This window comes from Anopheles bellator, chromosome 2 (assembly GCF_943735745.2).
Source record: "Anopheles bellator chromosome 2, idAnoBellAS_SP24_06.2, whole genome shotgun sequence".
In the NCBI taxonomy this organism is placed as follows: Eukaryota; Metazoa; Arthropoda; class Insecta; order Diptera; family Culicidae; genus Anopheles; species Anopheles bellator.
In genome coordinates, this window is record NC_071286.1 from 44,803,238 (window position 1) to 44,820,866 (window position 17,629).

Sequence of the window (17,629 nt, forward strand, 5' to 3'; positions counted from 1 at the left end):
CCCGTTTTTTTGTTGTTGCTCACGCGTTAACCGCGATTATCGTCGAAGCCGGTGCCTGTGTGCGTGCGAATGATCGGCACTTACGATCGCGAACTCGCTGATCGATCGAACGCGAAGCAAATGCCGGCAGAACGACTAAGGATCGTGTAAATAAATCGCGTTGCGTGTGTGTCTGTTGGCGATCGGTAAGTGGAATGTAATGCAAACAAATTTCTCGGGTCTCGGCCTACTGACAATTGCGACTTTTGGTGAGTTTTGGAATCAATTTGTCTATGACGCAGTTCGGTTCTATTTATTGAATTAAGCATCTCTTTATTTTGTATTCTTCAATTTGAAGGAGTTATTTCATTTTTCGTTGTTTATAAAATGAGGAAAATCAATAAGTAGATTCACAAATGCAGCTCACAAAATTAAAGATGTGCAAACGTAATAAGATGACCTTGAACATGAAAGGAAAATCCAGAATAATGATTGTAAAGTAAAGAGGTTGAAAGGAAAAACGGAATATGCCCGTTAGTAACTAACCTCGAAATCTTTTGTTGCGATTATAGATTTTCTACGGAGTGCAATAATCCGCTTTAAAGCAATGGATGTCATTTCCACCATCGCATCAACTTGAATGATAAAAACTAATTAATTATATTAGGACTCTGTCCATCGTTCTAGATGGAATAATATCATTAGCAATCAGAATCTGAAGCTACGGATGGTGATGGGCCGCCATGCGAGATAATTTGGATCTACTCTGCATTCGAGTCAGATAGTGCAATGGTAGAGTGTCAGACGAGAGCTCTCAAACAATAACGCAATTACTGACTACTGACGAGTATTCTTCTAACTTTTAATATTTAAACTTGCCAATTATCAATCAATCTTTTGAAGCGTAGCGCATCCAATCTGAACCTGTAACTATCAAACTAAATATTAAAAATTAAAGCAAATGCCTTTTCAACCGATGCCGATATTTTTGAAATACATTCCACTGATCACAGAAAACGTTAAGCGCCTTTAGTCGTTCCTTCTGCTGTGAAAATTCCAACTGATTGAGAACTGCGAGGCATGGAGTTCATTTCAGCGACAAGGCAGTGCTTGTGATGGCCCGGACAATCATAGTAACAATGTTGCCAATGTCAATGTAAGCAGTGCACAGGATAACAGTTCGATTGGCAGCCTTGGACAACGGAAGTCCATACCATAAAATGTTCGCTGAAGCGCAAGCGAATGAGTCGTCAATCGTCATTTTCGGTGCTAGACTTCCATGCAATGCGTCAGTAGGCATGTCCTGTGTTCGCCGGGCGGACGAGACCAAGTCCACAGTTTGTGGAAAATTCCACCCAATCCACCAGCGTGTCACGGTGGAGACGCAAATCAGCCACGCTCACAAGCGAAAAACCAGGTCAATGGATAACGAATGATTGAATTCTTTGAGGTTTACTTACTGGACGCTTCCACGAGGAATCATCAAAGCAGGCGAGGCCGTGTTGGAGGTGGGGGCGAAGGAGAGTGCATAGGAATGTTGTATGCAAATAAGTGCATCTCATGCATCAGTATTCAGCCGTTCGGTGGCATGGGGCGTCCCTATCTCATCTCTGCCCAGTCAGCTGTCAGTTTGTCGTGAAAAGTTGTCTGCACACAAAACGGTCCTCGCCGAACGTGGGGATGGAAAATTCAATAAAATATTTTGCTGAAGGACTCGTTACGTAGTCTAGCTCCGGGTGTACCGTGTCTGGGAAATCGGAAGAAGGTTGACAATGCCTAGTCGTATCGACGCCAACGAATGCATTTGTTGTCACTGTGGTGGTTTCGGGTTCCGGAAGCTCTTCTCAACAGGTTGCCCATTGGATAGCCCATTGGCACAATTTTGCATACATGATGGAAAGTTGGCCGCTTTTAATTGCGACATTTTTCATGTAAAACTAGTTTGCTGTTGGTGAGGTGAAACCGCACCGGTGGATGTATTGTTATTTCAAAACTAGCTTTTGATGTGCAGTGGATTCACCAACGCCTGCATTCTTTCGAATTTCCCCAGATCAGACAAAAATCATTCTCGATGTTTCTAATTCATAGTTCGCTTTTATTCAACAACAGTGGATCGGGTCCGTTGTAGATGGATATGAGAAAATTGAACCGATGGTTACCTCAAATTGAAAGTTGCGCAATAATGCTTAAGGACGTAACTCATCAGTGTGATTGCAGGTGCTTGTACGCGAGTGGCCACACTATTCATCGTTTGTTTGAAAAATTTCAATAAACTATTGTTTTGCGTGGTACGATGTCGTTCTAGTGAGTAGTTTAGGTGTCCTATCGACTTCCCTGGGATACACTGATCCGTTCTATGTTATTTTGCGAATTCGTGTAGTTCGGCTAGATTAAAATTCGTTCCGGTGGACGCAAACTGACACAGTGCAGGAAACGAAATCCCATAATGAACACATGCAGGGTACATCTTACACCTGACAACTGATGCCGCTGGGGAGGGAACCACGAGTTCTACTCGAAGGCTAGGGCGTAAGTTTTGAAAGATTCCCATGCGAAGGCGATGGGGAGTAAGGTGGGAGCAATAGAGCCTTGCTCTTTGGGGCTGTTTGGGATGGCTGGGGACATTTGCTGAAGGAAGTTTTATTTCATTACAATTTTCTACAACTTTAATTTAATTTAAGAAATGTACTTCACCAACGTTGCAGCTGTTCAACAGCGCTCCGTGTGACGTATGAAAAACCCTTCCCAACCAACACGCCCCTTTGTCGGGAAGGTACCAAAGGCCCTCGCAAATCTGTTGTTCCACCTCGTAAGAGCTCTCCGAAACTCCGGTTTCGACATTGAATGCGTTCCAACGTGTTGCGATACCAAAGCTTGACAATTTCGACCAGCAACTCCTTAGCCATCCCTTAGCTTATCCTGGCCAACCATCGAAGCCGGTCGTCCTTAGCCGGTGGTTGCAAATCCAAATACCGTCGCCACCATTACCACGATCGTCCAGCGATCGGTGGTGGGACTCTGGCAAATGTGAAAAACGGATGCCCGTTACAATGAGTATATCCATAATTGAGCTGGCGCTAATCCTAAGCAAATCCTGTTACACACACACACACACTTATGTTACGATAAGAGAGGGGTTTGTTTTCGGGTTCGTGTTCTGCTTCGCTTACACCAATGTTCCTACTGTTTGCTAGATTTTTTGTCCTATTGTAACTGTATTGCATGTATTATATTCAGCTCTAGCATAATCAAACGCGCGCTCTCTCTCTCTCTCTATCTCTCTCTCTCTATCTCTCTCTCTCTCTCTCTCTCGCGCGTCACTCTCGCTCTATTGCGCCTAACGGTCAACCTCTAAAATGTCGATAAGTTGCAAACATCGATTTGAAAATCTCTAAAAAACTGTTACTCAATAGCTCAATACTAGTTTGTGTGTTTCTTTTCGTTTTGGTTTTGTTATGCTTCGATTCACGTGTTACTTTAGTAGTATGTGTGTCTGGGACCGCATGCGTTTCGTCCCCTGATTGTTTCGTCCGTGTTGATGGGATATTTGTTAATGATATTTAGCGATCAGCTTACGCTTACATCCGCCAACGGCTTACATCGTTACAGCGGGGGGAGTTCGAGTAGCTCATTGTGGTGGGACTGTTGAGTGGTCACTATCGTGGCATGTCTCTCTGGCCGGCTATCTCTCTCTCTCTCATTCTGCTCGGTGGATCTCGCTAGAAGGATTTAAACGGTAACTAGTGACACTTATACAAACGCTCGTAGCCTTTTTTCTATCAGCTTGTCTTATGGCGCAATAAATTTAACAACTATTATTGTTCGGGGTCATTGAGCTGGGGTTAGGGTGGTGTGGTGGTATGCGTGGCTACTCGTGCCGGATGGTTGTGTGTCTCGATTGGACGACGCCGGAGCCGGATGCCGGACAAACCTAGATCCATATCAAAAAGGGGAATACGTCTTCGCGCTGGTATTCCTGAACCCGAATCGATTAGCTTCGTAAAATGGCTTCGAAAACTGTCTTCCAGTAGGAGTTTGGTTTATTCGCTAGGTGCTACCCGTAATTTAATAAGTAATGGTCTTACACTGCTACCGCAACCATACCAGACACACGCCACTCTCCGTCGCGTGTGAGCCAACGGGAGAACCGATAATCTCGTCCCTGCCGGGAAATAATCGGTTTTTCCTAGAGACTCGTCGCACGTGGCGCTGCCAGCCGTGTCCGAAACTTTGTTGCGCTTAGTTTGGAAAGTTATTATTTAATACATACATCTCAAAACTTTCGGCGCCTTATCAGTTGACGATCATTACGGTCTTACTAATCCATCTGCCTGGAAGGGTACGATGCGATGGGCAGGACCCGCAAAACTGGTGTGTCTGTATGTGTGTGTTTAATGACTGTGCACACTCCTCTCTGGGAAAGTGTAATCTAAAATCGTTCGTCCGCTGTTACAAAACTGAAGCTAACCCAAATGGCGTTTCCCTGCACCGGTGCAGCAGATCAGCTTCCGGCGCCTCTCGTTAGCCATCGATTTTATCGTCTACAAATGGTGCATCTTTCGTGAAGTGTGCTGGCGCTGTACACGCGGTGGTCGATTTGTAGCAATTGTGCCAATTCCTGGCTGTGTGTGTTTGTGTGTCTGGCGGTTCGCCCGTTAATTTAATGTAGAATTAAGCTTTACCACTTGTTCGGTTCGTCCTTTTCGGCCAGCGACGACTGCCGCTTGCACTGGGAGGCGAACGCGTGTTTGTTTGTTTGTTTTTCGTTTTGATTTTGTTTTACCATAATTGAGATTCGAGGATAAACGAAGGTTCTACTATGCGTATAATTGGTCTTTTGGGGTTTGTTTGTTGATTGTTAGATGTTTGTTCGTTTGAAAAATATTTTCTCTTAAATAAGCTAGAACCACTGTTGCCCAGCTGAACTTTGCCGGCCTCACAAAATGGATCCGTTGTTCGATCACGAAATGGCCGATCGATCGACGGACCTATTAAATTAGTGTCGACTATCTTATTTCGATTTGTAAAAAGTAGCATCTTACAACAGGCAGGAAGTGTGTTAAATCTTTTGCACCAACGAACCAGGTTTCCAGGTCTGAAGACCAATGTTTTGGGGACAAGGTGAGGTAAATAATTCGTTCAACCTTTCAGGATGTGTGCTTTGAAAGCTAACTTTTGATTTCCTAACAACAAACGCTGAATCACCTTCGTGAGTAGATTGGTAGTGTGTTGATTGAATCGTTACGTGTCCTACTCGCTACTCCTAGTACGGTATGGTTGAATGTTACAATTCCTTTTGTTTGTGTGTTATCTTCGTCAACTCTATATATCATGTTTTTTGTCTAATGTTTAGGAAGGCAATATCGATTCATTAAAGATCTAAATATTTTGTTGTTGTTAGATGCGTTCATTCATATTCTAGGTTAATACGATGCAACAAAAGGAAATTAAAAAGTATAATCCGGTGCCATCTCTGAAATGTTGGCCACCTCGGGTTGACCCAATTACATATATTTGGTTTTGCTACAGTTTCGATACATGGTTACCATCACATCTATTGCAGCCCGTGTTATGTTGCCTTCCGTAGAAAAACTGCAGTACACACATACGAGCCCGCTGGCGGCACACATACACGGCCACTGTGCGGGCGTGTGCAGTTACATTTAAAAAGCGTTACGTTCTGTGTCCGCTCAGTATATGCTAGAGCTTTTGTTATGATGCGCTATGCACTATCCTGCACTAAAGGGTTTCGCTGGGTGGCGAGTACCATTATTGTTATTGTTAGTATTGCATTATGCTGCACTAAACATTTATCGGTGGACAGTTGGATTTTTGCATCGTTGCTTGGGGAGCTGTAAGGGAGAAATGAAGCTTATTAATTGCGTACTCTTCGCGATCCAGCAGAGAGGATGACAATGGAGGGAGCTTTACTGTGCGTGTTTTTTGTGATAAACTTAGTGGATATGCAATGCGTGAGATCAGTGCGTCAGCTCTGATAAGCAAAAGCATTCACAACGCTTGTGATGGGCCGGTGACGGTTGGATCAAACTACTAAGTAAAGTAGCTTTGCAATCCTATGTTGACTGTTTATGTTTTGGGCAGTTGAAACAATACGCTGCATGTCAGTGTGGCTAATATTATATTATCACACAACAGATTATAGATCTCAAAATTTGAATACGTATTTTCAACAATAAATAGCTAAGGGGAATCATTAATTGAAAGTGTCTCTAAGGTTTCTTCTGAACATCTGTTCTTTTTGTAATGTAACAATGTGCATAAATGTAGGCCTACAAATACAATGCATGTATTTTAAAATTACTTCACCGAAATTCCCAACAACTGATTTTTAAACCAATTCTTGGCAAAACTACACCAATGCTGGTTGATCGGCCTAATATTTACCTTAGATGAGTACAAAATACCTTTAAAATACGCGTGCGACCAGTGTGTCGCTGGGAATTGGAAACGGCCACATTGACGATTATGGAATCGCTTTATTTATTATTGTTTCCAATGGTTCCCTAAAAGGACACGATTTGCAAGTCTAGCCATTCGTTAAAATTATAAGCCCCGAACACTGGCCAGCCCAAGGTTCGGTACAATCAGGCGTAACACGTTTCGGAAGGAAGGTGCGTTCGTGCGAACCACTAATAAAGGGTCGGTGAACATTTCGGTGGTTCCCAAAAATATGCTAAGCAGAGCTGCTGGCCTGGGCTGGCCGACCTACCTTACCTGGGGGCAGTAGCCGGCAGCATAGTACCATCGGGCAGCGACAGGATCGGGGACAGGAAAAGCATTATGTTCTGTCCGCTTCAAGTATGGGGCTGAATCCTCATCCAGTGAGGCCCCTCGTCCCAATTATGATGGATAAGTGCGTCACACGTACGCTCCCACGCATCGTAATGTGGTGAGGTGGTGGTTTTGTTGCGTCTTCGTCCTCCTCCAGGTGTGTGTCCGTGTGCGCAGAAAACAGGTGTCGGAACAAATGGGGAAGCTACCCCGAAAATCTGCTGGTGACGCGCCCACCGGCTCGACACTTGGGCCTTGGGTGTCTTGGGCTTAGAAAATGAAATCCCCACAATCCATCGCGTAGTCGAAATCCTCGCCGCCCACGTCTTCGATCCCGTGCAGGTCGAACGGACCGATGTCGGTGTGGTAGATGCCGCCGGCACACGGTGTCTCTATCATGTTGGTACAGTGCGTGGTCGGAAGTGCGTGCAACGTGATTGAGTCCTCACACTGCGACCAGGTGAGCGCTGAACATGTTGGAGAAAAACGAAAGAAAATATGAATTCATTTAAGGCTCGACCGATGGAACCGCTCGTTCATGATTATTTCATGGTGGGCGGATTGTAATACATATTGAATGTAAAACATACAGCCGCGAATTAATTCTATTCATTGTTGTTGTGCGGTGAATGTTAAATAGTGAATATGGCTTGACAATTTAGTCATTCGATAATTCGCAAAAACACGCCGTACGTTCACGATAGCATTCCAACCGTATTCGATGAATTCGATTTATATTACGGGCAACGAGTATGGAAAATTGCAATCTTTCAACAGAATATTGACTTAATTTTCTGCATGCTCTTTTTGAGCCACCTTTCCATAGTGGCTTGTGGTCAAATCGGTTCGGAACAGTACTAAACGATTTTTACTTTTGAATAAAATAGGTTGTTTTTCCTATAGGTTACGTTTGACGTCGTCTTGTTGATTTGGTGAGCTTAAAGTTACGAGATGTTACTTTTCTGTACACAAACACAACCTATACCGTTCGGCAACCTCCGCATTTGCCTGACTTAGCACCTTGTGGCTTCTGGCTATTCGCTAAACTCAAAGGCCGCTCCGTGGACATCTTTTACAGTTGGTAGTTGACTTAGGAACCAAACCAAAGAACGTACTAAAGGCGATTCCTAACAAGCACTTTAGGGACCGTTTCGAAAATTGGAACAAGTGTAGACCTATAGTAGATGTATCAATAGATGTAACAATCAATCACTCATGATTGTTGACATTGATTTAGAAGAATAAAGAAAAATTTTTTTAGTTATATGTGAATTCCCGATAATTTTTGGCAACAGTAATAGTTTATAACTTGGTCAGATTTTTTATATAAACATGATCAGTTACTTTGGTACTTGGTAATAGTCTGTAAAAATACAAGACCAAATCATTCAGACCTAGATCATTTAATTTTTGTATAGATCAGTGGCCATAATTCGATAAGCGAAGCGTTGTCAATAAATTGTATAATGTTTGTTAACAAGTATGTTTTCCTCGTGTTTTTTGCTACCCTTTAAGGGTAAAACTTATCCAATGGACTTGACCTAAGCGCACCCTAAAACTCCTCAGCTACTCCTCAGCTTTCACTACTGATGTCCACGACGGGAATCGTAAATTCATTTACACTTTGTTGTAGCCGGGCGAAGTTGGTATACATTTTTCATGCTCTCGTGCCGGCTTTCGGTTCGGCTATTCGAATAAATTCTTGACTTTGGCAGAATACACACTGATTGCGCGCGATCCCAAAGTGAAATATTATGTCGACGAAGGACGCGTCGCTGTGCAGCCAGTGCACGCGGATCCGGACCCGGACATCTTCTCGGAAGTCGCTCGTCCACCGGAACCCATGGTATCGGAGTACGCCGGGTGAAAATAAATCGAATCAAAGTTTTCCAATAAATTCGTCAATCACGGGCCCAACAAAACGCCAATTCTTCGGGGAATTTAGCATGAATTTCGACGGGCCTCACCTTTACCGGCGTACCCCCCGACCCAATATCGCTTCCTCGGTTTGGTGGCGGATGTCACGACGGCCGAGGAATGTTCTCGCGCGTCGCTGCCGCCGCTCGATCGAAACGCACTGTTTGTCCACGGGGAATACCATCAAGTTAGTTTTCTCGGAAGAAGCGACCTTACCACTTGAAAATTTCGCGACAGTTTTTCCGAAGCGAAACTCCCACAAGCCCCTTGGGAAGGCGGTCTTGGTTGGTACCGCCCGGTCGGGTCGGTAATCCATCCCAAAATATCAATTAGTCAGTTAAACATCCTTCGAAGGCCGCCCTGGATGCCGCCACCGTCGTCGTAACATGATCCATTTGTTTAATGTCATTGTAAATTGTCCCCCAACCTTGACCGTTTTTCTTTTGCCGCGTCCGGCTCCGGTTACCTCACTTCGCAGAGGCATCCGCCCCACGGTGGGGGGGTTATGTTTATTTTCCATCGACTGATCCGCTCGTCGGGCCAGTGAGTTCGCAGTGAGTTGATGATATTCATGCAAAACGATCCAAAAAAGGATCGCTGGTCGCCGTTGGCTCGGTGTGTGTTGGTGCAAAAGTAATCAAACTTTGTGTTCCGTTTTTTCGCGTGTTTCGGTTTCCCGGTTTCTTGCTGGGATCTCTCGTGGGAAGAGGAATCCAAGGTAGCACGCTCCTTTGGTCAAAACACCGTACGGGAGCTGTCCGGGCCGCCAGGCTCCACTTCAGTCGAACCCAAAAGCACCCAAAGGGATTATTTGCCTGAAACAGCACCAGAGAGCGTAATCAAAGTCAAACCATGAAACATGATAATCATCATCATCATCATCATCAGCAGCATCTTGGGGTCGCTGGATGGCTGGCTGGTCGCAAACAGTCTCCCGTGAAGCGGACCCGGAAACAGGCGGGAACAACGGATAAAGTCTTCATCATAACACGCTGGGCTTGGCAGTCGTCATAATCGACACTTTTTTCCCGTTCGGGCCCTGGCATCAGTGGCCCTGAGTCACGCGACAAGAACATGAGCTACACACTGCGAGTGTCGAAACAATGGGCGAGACGTCGAAGTTTCGCTTCGCTTCCTTCGGCGAAACTTTTTCTCCAACTCTGTCTCGGAGTCGGAAGCCGGAAAAAAGAAACGAACCGCGGGAACTACGGACTACGCCCGAAGATGGCATATTCTTGGGTGGCCGACGGCGGAAAAGGGTTTTCCTACTGGCCGGGGGCGATTTTTCCGTCCCCCTTCCGTCTGTGTCCGTCCCGGGAGCGGAACGACGGTAAAATGTCTTACTCTTCGGAGCGAAAGTTGTCCGGGGCGAGGGGGAGCACCGGAAGCCACCATTTCGCAATAGCTGTCCATTCGTTCGGTGATTAATATGCTTCTTCCTGGCGTTAATTATGGCGCGTCGGGTGGGCGAGATTATGGTCCGTCCGTCCGATGGGCAGCGCATTGTGTGGGGATGCGCCGGTATCGGGAAAACGCCATTACACAGGGACAGAAGGCAGAGGCAGCGGGACACGCTTCGCCGGATTCGGTCGGGTTCGCGTTTGGAAAGTTTATTCGATCTCATTTTTAGCATCCAAAATTCAATCAAAGTTTCATCCCGAACGGTGACAGTTTGGCGCCCGGTGTCCGGTCTGGCCTCGGTTCTTATGGGTGGGTAAGTCGGTTAAGTTTTCTCAGCTGCGCGCTAGTTCTGTTCCTCCACACGGCCGGCCAAAAGTTATATCGCGTAAGAGAGCCATTAATTTGGATTGACTCGTTATATTAGTTGCGGTGGGGAAAATTAGGCCCAAATTCGTAACAAATGTTTGGTGCGACGAATCAGCACACAGCTTGGGTCCGTTTCAGCTGGCGATCAACTGCGGAAGCAACGTTGTTTATACGTTGCTTCCGTTTTATGAAAATGATCGTAGGTTTTATATTGTAGTTTCGTATTCAAACACTGTTTGTGTTTGGTATCAATTTTGGTGTAAGTGTAGTGAGAGATCTGTGTCCAGTATTAATTTTTTACTGGTCAATTACAGGTACTAATCTCCACTTTAACAAAACTACGAAAAGAAAAGAAAATAGGTATAAAAACAACAATTCTCTACTTCCGGTGTATTCTGTAATTGCGATTAACGGGCTGAGTTCTACAGTATTGATGATGGTACCCTAAGACGATGAACACCGTCTTGATTGAAAGCGACAGGAGCATGAGCAATTCTCACGGGAGCGAAGACTTATTGATAATAATAGTCAAAAATTCAATCAATTAAAGATGAAGGTAGATATAATTCGCAACAAAAAAATCAGCCCTAGCCCAGGTTGGTGCTGAGGTATTTAAACTACACATATTGTGGTCTGCAAACGAAACGTTTCTTACTGCACTAATCAATGGCCTGGCCATGTTTTCAGTATTTTTCTAACGATCGGGTAATATTTCTTGATTAAATAAAGTTAGGAGCAGTCGGGAAGGTTGATTCAATCATCATCAATATCACAATGATTCAATTTTCAGTGGCTCGATACCATTGACCAGTGTCTCTGCTATAGTTGGGTGCTGGCTGAATTCGGCTAAATGCATGTTTGTGAGCTTTAATATGCGCTTTGTTACGCCCATTGACTGATTTGTAACGAAACCAAACCACTAATCTTCTCTAAAAAATTTTTCATCAAAAACTAGTTTGATCTCGCTGGAGATGTCTCTTGCCGGCAATCTATCGTGATTAACGTTTCGTTCTCCATAAACAAACAACCTTGGTACTTCTGCTAGAATTCTGCTACATAAACTGGAACTTAAAAAAAAACTTATTGCCGACTAATTTGATAACCATTCAGTAGGAAGAAAATAGTTTAAGGAGTTTAATCGATTAGACTTCAATTTCGACTTGATAGTTTCTTTCAAAACAAGACTTTTAGACAATGGTTTAAAGCTAAACTATAAGGATAGCGAATGTTTAAGTTTCATCGTGTTGAGGTACAATATTAAGTTTAATTTTAAAGGAATAATCAATTGAAAGAAAACCGTTTGGACAGAGTTCGAAAAATAAACAACCCATTTTTCGAAAATGGCGCAAAAGTTCATAAAATGCGAATACAAGATCAAAACTGGAAAGATTTGGGGAGCTTGAAAGTTAAACATAAAACGAAACATTTCCTACCGAGATGTCGTCGCATCGCTGGATGATTTGGTTTCCGATTTCCGATCGCACGAATTCCAGTCCGAAATCCGAATTCCAGTCCGAAAAATCCAACGACACGGGACAGTAAAAGGGTGTGCGAATACACGGCAAAAGGCAGGAAACAATAGAACAGAGCGCCACACTGACGTTTCCTTTTTCACGTTTTGTCGCGAATCGTCATTCATCATTTTTGGGCCATATGTTTCCGCGGCCCTGATCGAACGGTGTTACAATGTTTGAGCGACGCAGAGCAGCGGCCGCACAGAATATGGCGTATCGAATCCAATTTATTTTCTTTTCTGCGATGAAAATTAATTTTCACACACCAATGAGCTGCTGATGACGCTACGCGTGTGGTCGGTATTGGTATGGTACCCCGGGCAAAGGTACGCCCTTTGGACGTACGATTCTCGGGCTGGGAGATGCTCACTCATCACCCCTCACGCCGGTCTGTTCATTTCGTCTGCTCGTATTGCCGCCCTATCGCAGCTTGGTGAATGTTCAATCGAGTGCCAAATTGGCCCCATTCGATACAAGTCCTTCGGCCGAACGGCAGAAGGTTGGTTTGAAGATTTGAAACAAATGGAAACCTAAAAATAGCCCGTCAGTGGGTTGGGCGAACGTGTACAAAAAAGAATAAAATACGAGGAATGTTCTTGTTTTGTTTTAGAACTGTATACATCAGCATCCAGACTCTAATGGAAAAAAGAGGAAGTTGGCTTGGCTTAGGCGTGTAATATGTTGTTTGCTGGTCAACGACTCAAGGATCCACTCCTTTCATTTTCACAAAAATCTACAATATTTACACAGTTCCAAATTCCAAGTTCCAAATTAGAATAATTGGCTCTACAGATTAGGTCTACTTAGGGCGTCTGTTTTGGGTAGAATGGTCCCAAAAGCAGGTCTATCTTTAGGATCTTGCCAAATTGCTAGAAACGTCGAAGAGCTAAGCGAAAACTATGTTGAGAAGTACACCGTTGTATTTTCAGTCCCTTCAAGCGGACTTATTGGGTGGATCTTCGGAATGACTTGAAGTTGTCTTAATGGGATGTTGGCATTTCTTGAGTTTTAATGCAGTAGTTTGTTAATTAGTTGATGGTGTTTATGTAGTAGGAAGGTCAACACACAAAAAAGTTCACATAACATCCACATTCGGTTTTGGGACGAATCAGTACGAAGCTGTCTTGTTTGACTGTTGCTCTTAGTTCGCCCACTTTGCTCGCACAACGTGGGCACAATGTTCGCAGATCACAAAAACTAAAAACAATGGGAACTCACCCCCACTCCAGATACCATTCGGCAGGGTCGCCCAACCCCAGCCGTGGCCCCAGGGCAGGGCACAGGCCAGCGATCCTTTCGGTTCCGCGTTGTCCTGGGCACTCTTCTTGATGATGGCCACCGCCGCCTCGCCCTTCACCTTGGTCGTGTTGTTCTCGATGCTGTGCCGATTTTTCCGCCTTGCCGACACCTCCGAGCTAGTGGCCGCTAAGGATCGCACAAAGAGAAAGAGAGAGAGAGAGGGAGAGATAGAGGCTAGATAGCTGAATAGATTTGCACCCGCCAGCGGGACCCTTCGCGAACCCAGTCTTCACTTACGCCGTATCCGAACGATTGGCCTCCGCAGGACACCGAGCAGATGTGGTTTATCAACAACGAGTTCGATCTGCGGCGGTGGAGGAAGCTACAAAAATAAAACACAAAAAGCCTACCGGTTAGCTGAGAGGTCAGATAAGATGGATGCGTCGGCTCTCGGGCCTGTGGGCCTGTGGCGTATGAAGTTTATCGTCCGGGCTTCGGGCTTTCACCCTCGGAGGGCGGATAAATTCTTGTGGTTGCGGGCTGCGGCTTACCGACGCCACCAGCACCGTAGCAGGTGATCGAGCCCAGAACGTGCGGTTCGCCCGAGGTCTGCGGCCGTCAGTGATAGCCCTGGTCCTAGGATGGTGTTTTACGTTTTGCAGATAGTTTTGGTGAAGCCAAATATTTTGGAAAGGTTTACTGTAGGCGCAAGGATTTGGTTTCGTTTTTTTATTTATGAGAGCTTAAAAAAATTAACTCCCGAGTAGAGGACGAACACGCAGGAAGATTCAGCTTCACCGCGGTTCACTGCCAGTAAGGTCAGGTTCGTGGTAAGTGATGAAAACAAGAGGAAAATGGGTTCATACGGACGAGATAAACGAAAAATTCAATTAGGAATTAACGAAGATTGGTGCGGAAGCTTAGTCGTAATGCAGTGTCTTATGGAGCCACACGGCGTCAACTACCAGGCGCCTCCTTTCCAGGCGGTCGAAGGGCAGTGTTTTACCCAAAAGCGACCCCTCGCCGCCGGCTGGTCCCGGGCACCGGAAGTAAATTCTTATTACGCGAATTCTTCCATTTGCCTCGCTCTCGGTTTTGCGGTGGAAGTTCTTAAAATAAGCCATGGCAACAACAACAGCGCATGTGAATGAAAGTCCTTTTACAATAATTTACTAAAACAAACCGAGCCATTCTTTTCATCTTGGTCTTTTCGACTTTGTGAACAGTTTGTCTCAACTAATCCGCGTCAACACCGATATCATAACAGCCTGAGTCATGTGGAGGCGCTAAGGTCGTTTCAAGCAGCGAGTCCGACAGATTCCTAATTTAGTAGCAAAATAACACAGTGCTTTTTTTCATCTTCACATTCCCATTATTTTCAGTAATAAATTCTTCTCAGCATTCTAATTTCGGCTTCCGTCTGGGCAATCGCTGGACCGCTCCATTTAGAATGAATCCATTTTGTTTCATTTCCGATTGCTTTTTCCACCTCCACTTTTTCGGCGAAGCCAGCCATTCTCGTCCCAGCTTCATACTAAATTATATTATGTATTTAGTTCGTACTTACTACATATTCTTACTAACTATGTAGTTCATACTAACTACGAACATTAAAATACATTTATGAAAAATTGATGAATGAATTGATGAAACAATACTGTTTATTTGAGCAAGTATCTGCGAATATGCTGCGGAATAAAAATTTCTACGAATTGACAAGTAAAAAAATCATCACAAACCATTATCGGAGCCCCAAGAGATGGGACCACAACCCATCAATCGGATTGAAGTTTGTGTCTTCTGCACAATCGAGAAACTGAAAGCGAAGATTCTGGCCCATCGAATGACAATGTTTCGAAAGTGTGCGATGCTGCTTCATAAGAAGATTGTTACGTAAAAAATTGGGGTCCCTAGCTGGGACGCGTACGGCTGGCTGCGTCGAGAAGGTCGAGGTGGAAAGAGCAATCGGAAATGAAACGAAATGGATTCATTCTAAATGGAGCTTTCAGCGGTCAAGCGATTGGCCAGACGGAAGCCGACATTGGAATGCCGGGAAGACTTTATTACTGAAGGAGCGCAGGTATATAACCACCATGGCAGAGTCCCATGTTTCGGTTCGGTCCATTTTGAAGATTGAACAAATTTGGAATGTGAAGATGAAAAACTGCGTTGTGTTATTGTGTAGCTAAATTTAAGATTTGTTAGACGATGCTGCTTGTAACAGCCTTAGAGATTCCCCGTGAGTCGTGCTCTTATGCGTCCCACTGTCCCGTGTTGTACATTTCGTAACGACACGCAAGACAAAGTCGAATCATCCTACACAAGAATGGCTTCCACTGCTGCCCAGTAACTTCCACAATATTTACCGTAGCAAATGAAACTGCAAATAGCGATCGCCGGCGAATGGCGAAGCATCCGATTCATATTTTTTAAATATTGTATTTAACTTCCGTTTCCGAACCGCCGAACGAAATTGCCGTATCGGATTTGCCGGTCGAAAGTGGTTTATTGTATTGTGCTACATTTTAATTGATTGCTGCAGATCGAGTCGCATCCGGTCGGCTTAACCGCGATGGAAATTTAATATTTTCTCGACCCTCGGCAGCAGTTTGATTTGCTCGGTGGGCCGGGGCCTACGAAATGGGTCGGCAGCAAGAATAAAACGAGTAACTTACCGTTTTCGTAATAGCAGCAATCCAGTCGCTGTAAAAATAAAAGAAACAATACAGAGAGAAAGAGAGAGAGAGAGAGATAAAAAAAGAGAAAGCACAAAGAGAGTAAACGCACAGCCCGAAAATGAAAGAAACCGAAACCGTTCACCATGGCCGGGAGCGTTCGCTGAAAAATCGTTGAAAGCTTTTCGAAGGCGCTGGCAGAATAAATGTCTTAGAAAGTAACACAACAAAAACGTGCCAGTTCCCGGGCCTAGGACTAAGGCTGAAGTTGCTATGTACCAGGAAAAAAAGGACCTTCCGGAATGGTCAAAGCACGAAGCATCGAAACAAAGCACCATCGAGGTTCGCGAATCCCCCGATGAAAGGATGGAAAGAAATTCGTTTAGCCAATCGAGAAACGAGTTGCGGCGCGCGATTCGGAGAACGATACGTTGACGGGAATTATGTTTAAGCTGTGGTTTCTCGACTGATGCTCCGCCTGGGGAGGGGCGAATCATTTTCACATCCTTCTAACATCGCTCCGTCAGTAAGATTTAATAATTGGCGCTGATTAGATCAGGGAAGAGATCAAACTATTAAAAGATAATGGGATCCGAGATGAGATTTGCTAACAGAGTTTGGAGAACTTTTGTGAGCGTTGGTAAAGCGATTCACGTAACTTCATGCGCAGATTTTTTTACCGCAGGTTGTTTCACAGCTGAGTGTTTTTGTGTTATTTCTTTTTTTGATGTTTAAAATGAATGAATAATTAATGACGGATAGACCCAGAAACTACTGTGATACTAATCATGTCCTAGTGTTGGCCACCATAGATTTTAATTTAAAACTGTAAGCTCGTCTTTTGGAGTGGTACACACTATTTTGCAGACTCAGGAAGTAGAAAAAGGAGTGCCAGTCGGCCTTGAGCATACTTAGAAATAATGAGTCCGATGAAGCTAGTTATGTTGATTGTTTCAAGGTGATAAATTTTAACAAACTTAGAATTAATAAAAAATACAAACAAAATGCTAGAAAATAGACTCCAATACGAGAATTGTGCGAGAGTTGGTTCCCATTGGTAAATTTCTTCATGATCACTATCTATGAAGAATGATAATAGATGAATAACGGTATTTTCAGGTACCTCTCGGATATAAGTCGGCCTATCTGGGAGATACTAATATTTGTGCAGCGATTCGCACCTCTAATTGAAATTTATGAATTAAAACAAATGAAACCCGCAAACAGTACACGTGTGCCAGTGTGCCGTTGGAAAAGAAAGTTTAAATTCCTAACCTCGCCAACCAGTACGTGCTGGGCGAGCGGACCGTTCAATGTTATGTTTATTTTAAGTTTAGATTTCGCCCACGTGCCCTCAAAGCTCTGTTCTAAAAATAGAAACACAAACACACAGAGACCCTCAATGCCGGGTGTTAGTTGAGTGTATGGCGGATGGACGAAGCTTTTGCGGCGGTTGGCGCCGATTCTTCAAAGTACACTCTCGGGGATTGCCGAGCAGTGGGCACTGATTAAAACTGATTACGTTATGCAGACACACGTAATGGCGTGGCGTGAACACCAAGCTGTTCTATATCGGTAGCTTCCTCCCACGGCCAGGTTCTATCAGTTACCGTCTACAAACCCGCATCCCTCTGCGCTCGTAAAACAGCATAAAGCTACCGGGTTTGTGGAACACCGCCCAGCAGGTGGCCAGCAACGTGTGGCAGAAGGCTGACCTGGCTTGTGCGTAGTTCGTGCTCGGTGTGC

At 44.5% G+C, this 17,629-nt stretch overlaps 1 protein-coding gene across 1 annotated transcript in view; it reads right to left on the minus strand.

The window, feature by feature from the left end:
• Positions 1-7,041: 7,041 nt before the first annotated feature.
• The window catches only part of LOC131207589 (uncharacterized), a 37,774-nt gene continuing 27,186 nt past the window's right edge, over positions 7,042-17,629 (minus strand). The window contains exons 6-9 of the mRNA XM_058200209.1: positions 15,884-15,911; positions 13,506-13,590; positions 13,188-13,394; positions 7,042-7,238 (exon numbers count right to left, since the gene is read on the minus strand). Of these exons, the coding sequence (XP_058056192.1) occupies positions 7,042-7,238; positions 13,188-13,394; positions 13,506-13,590; positions 15,884-15,911 (517 nt within the window). The remainder of the gene's footprint in view (positions 7,239-13,187; positions 13,395-13,505; positions 13,591-15,883; positions 15,912-17,629) is intronic.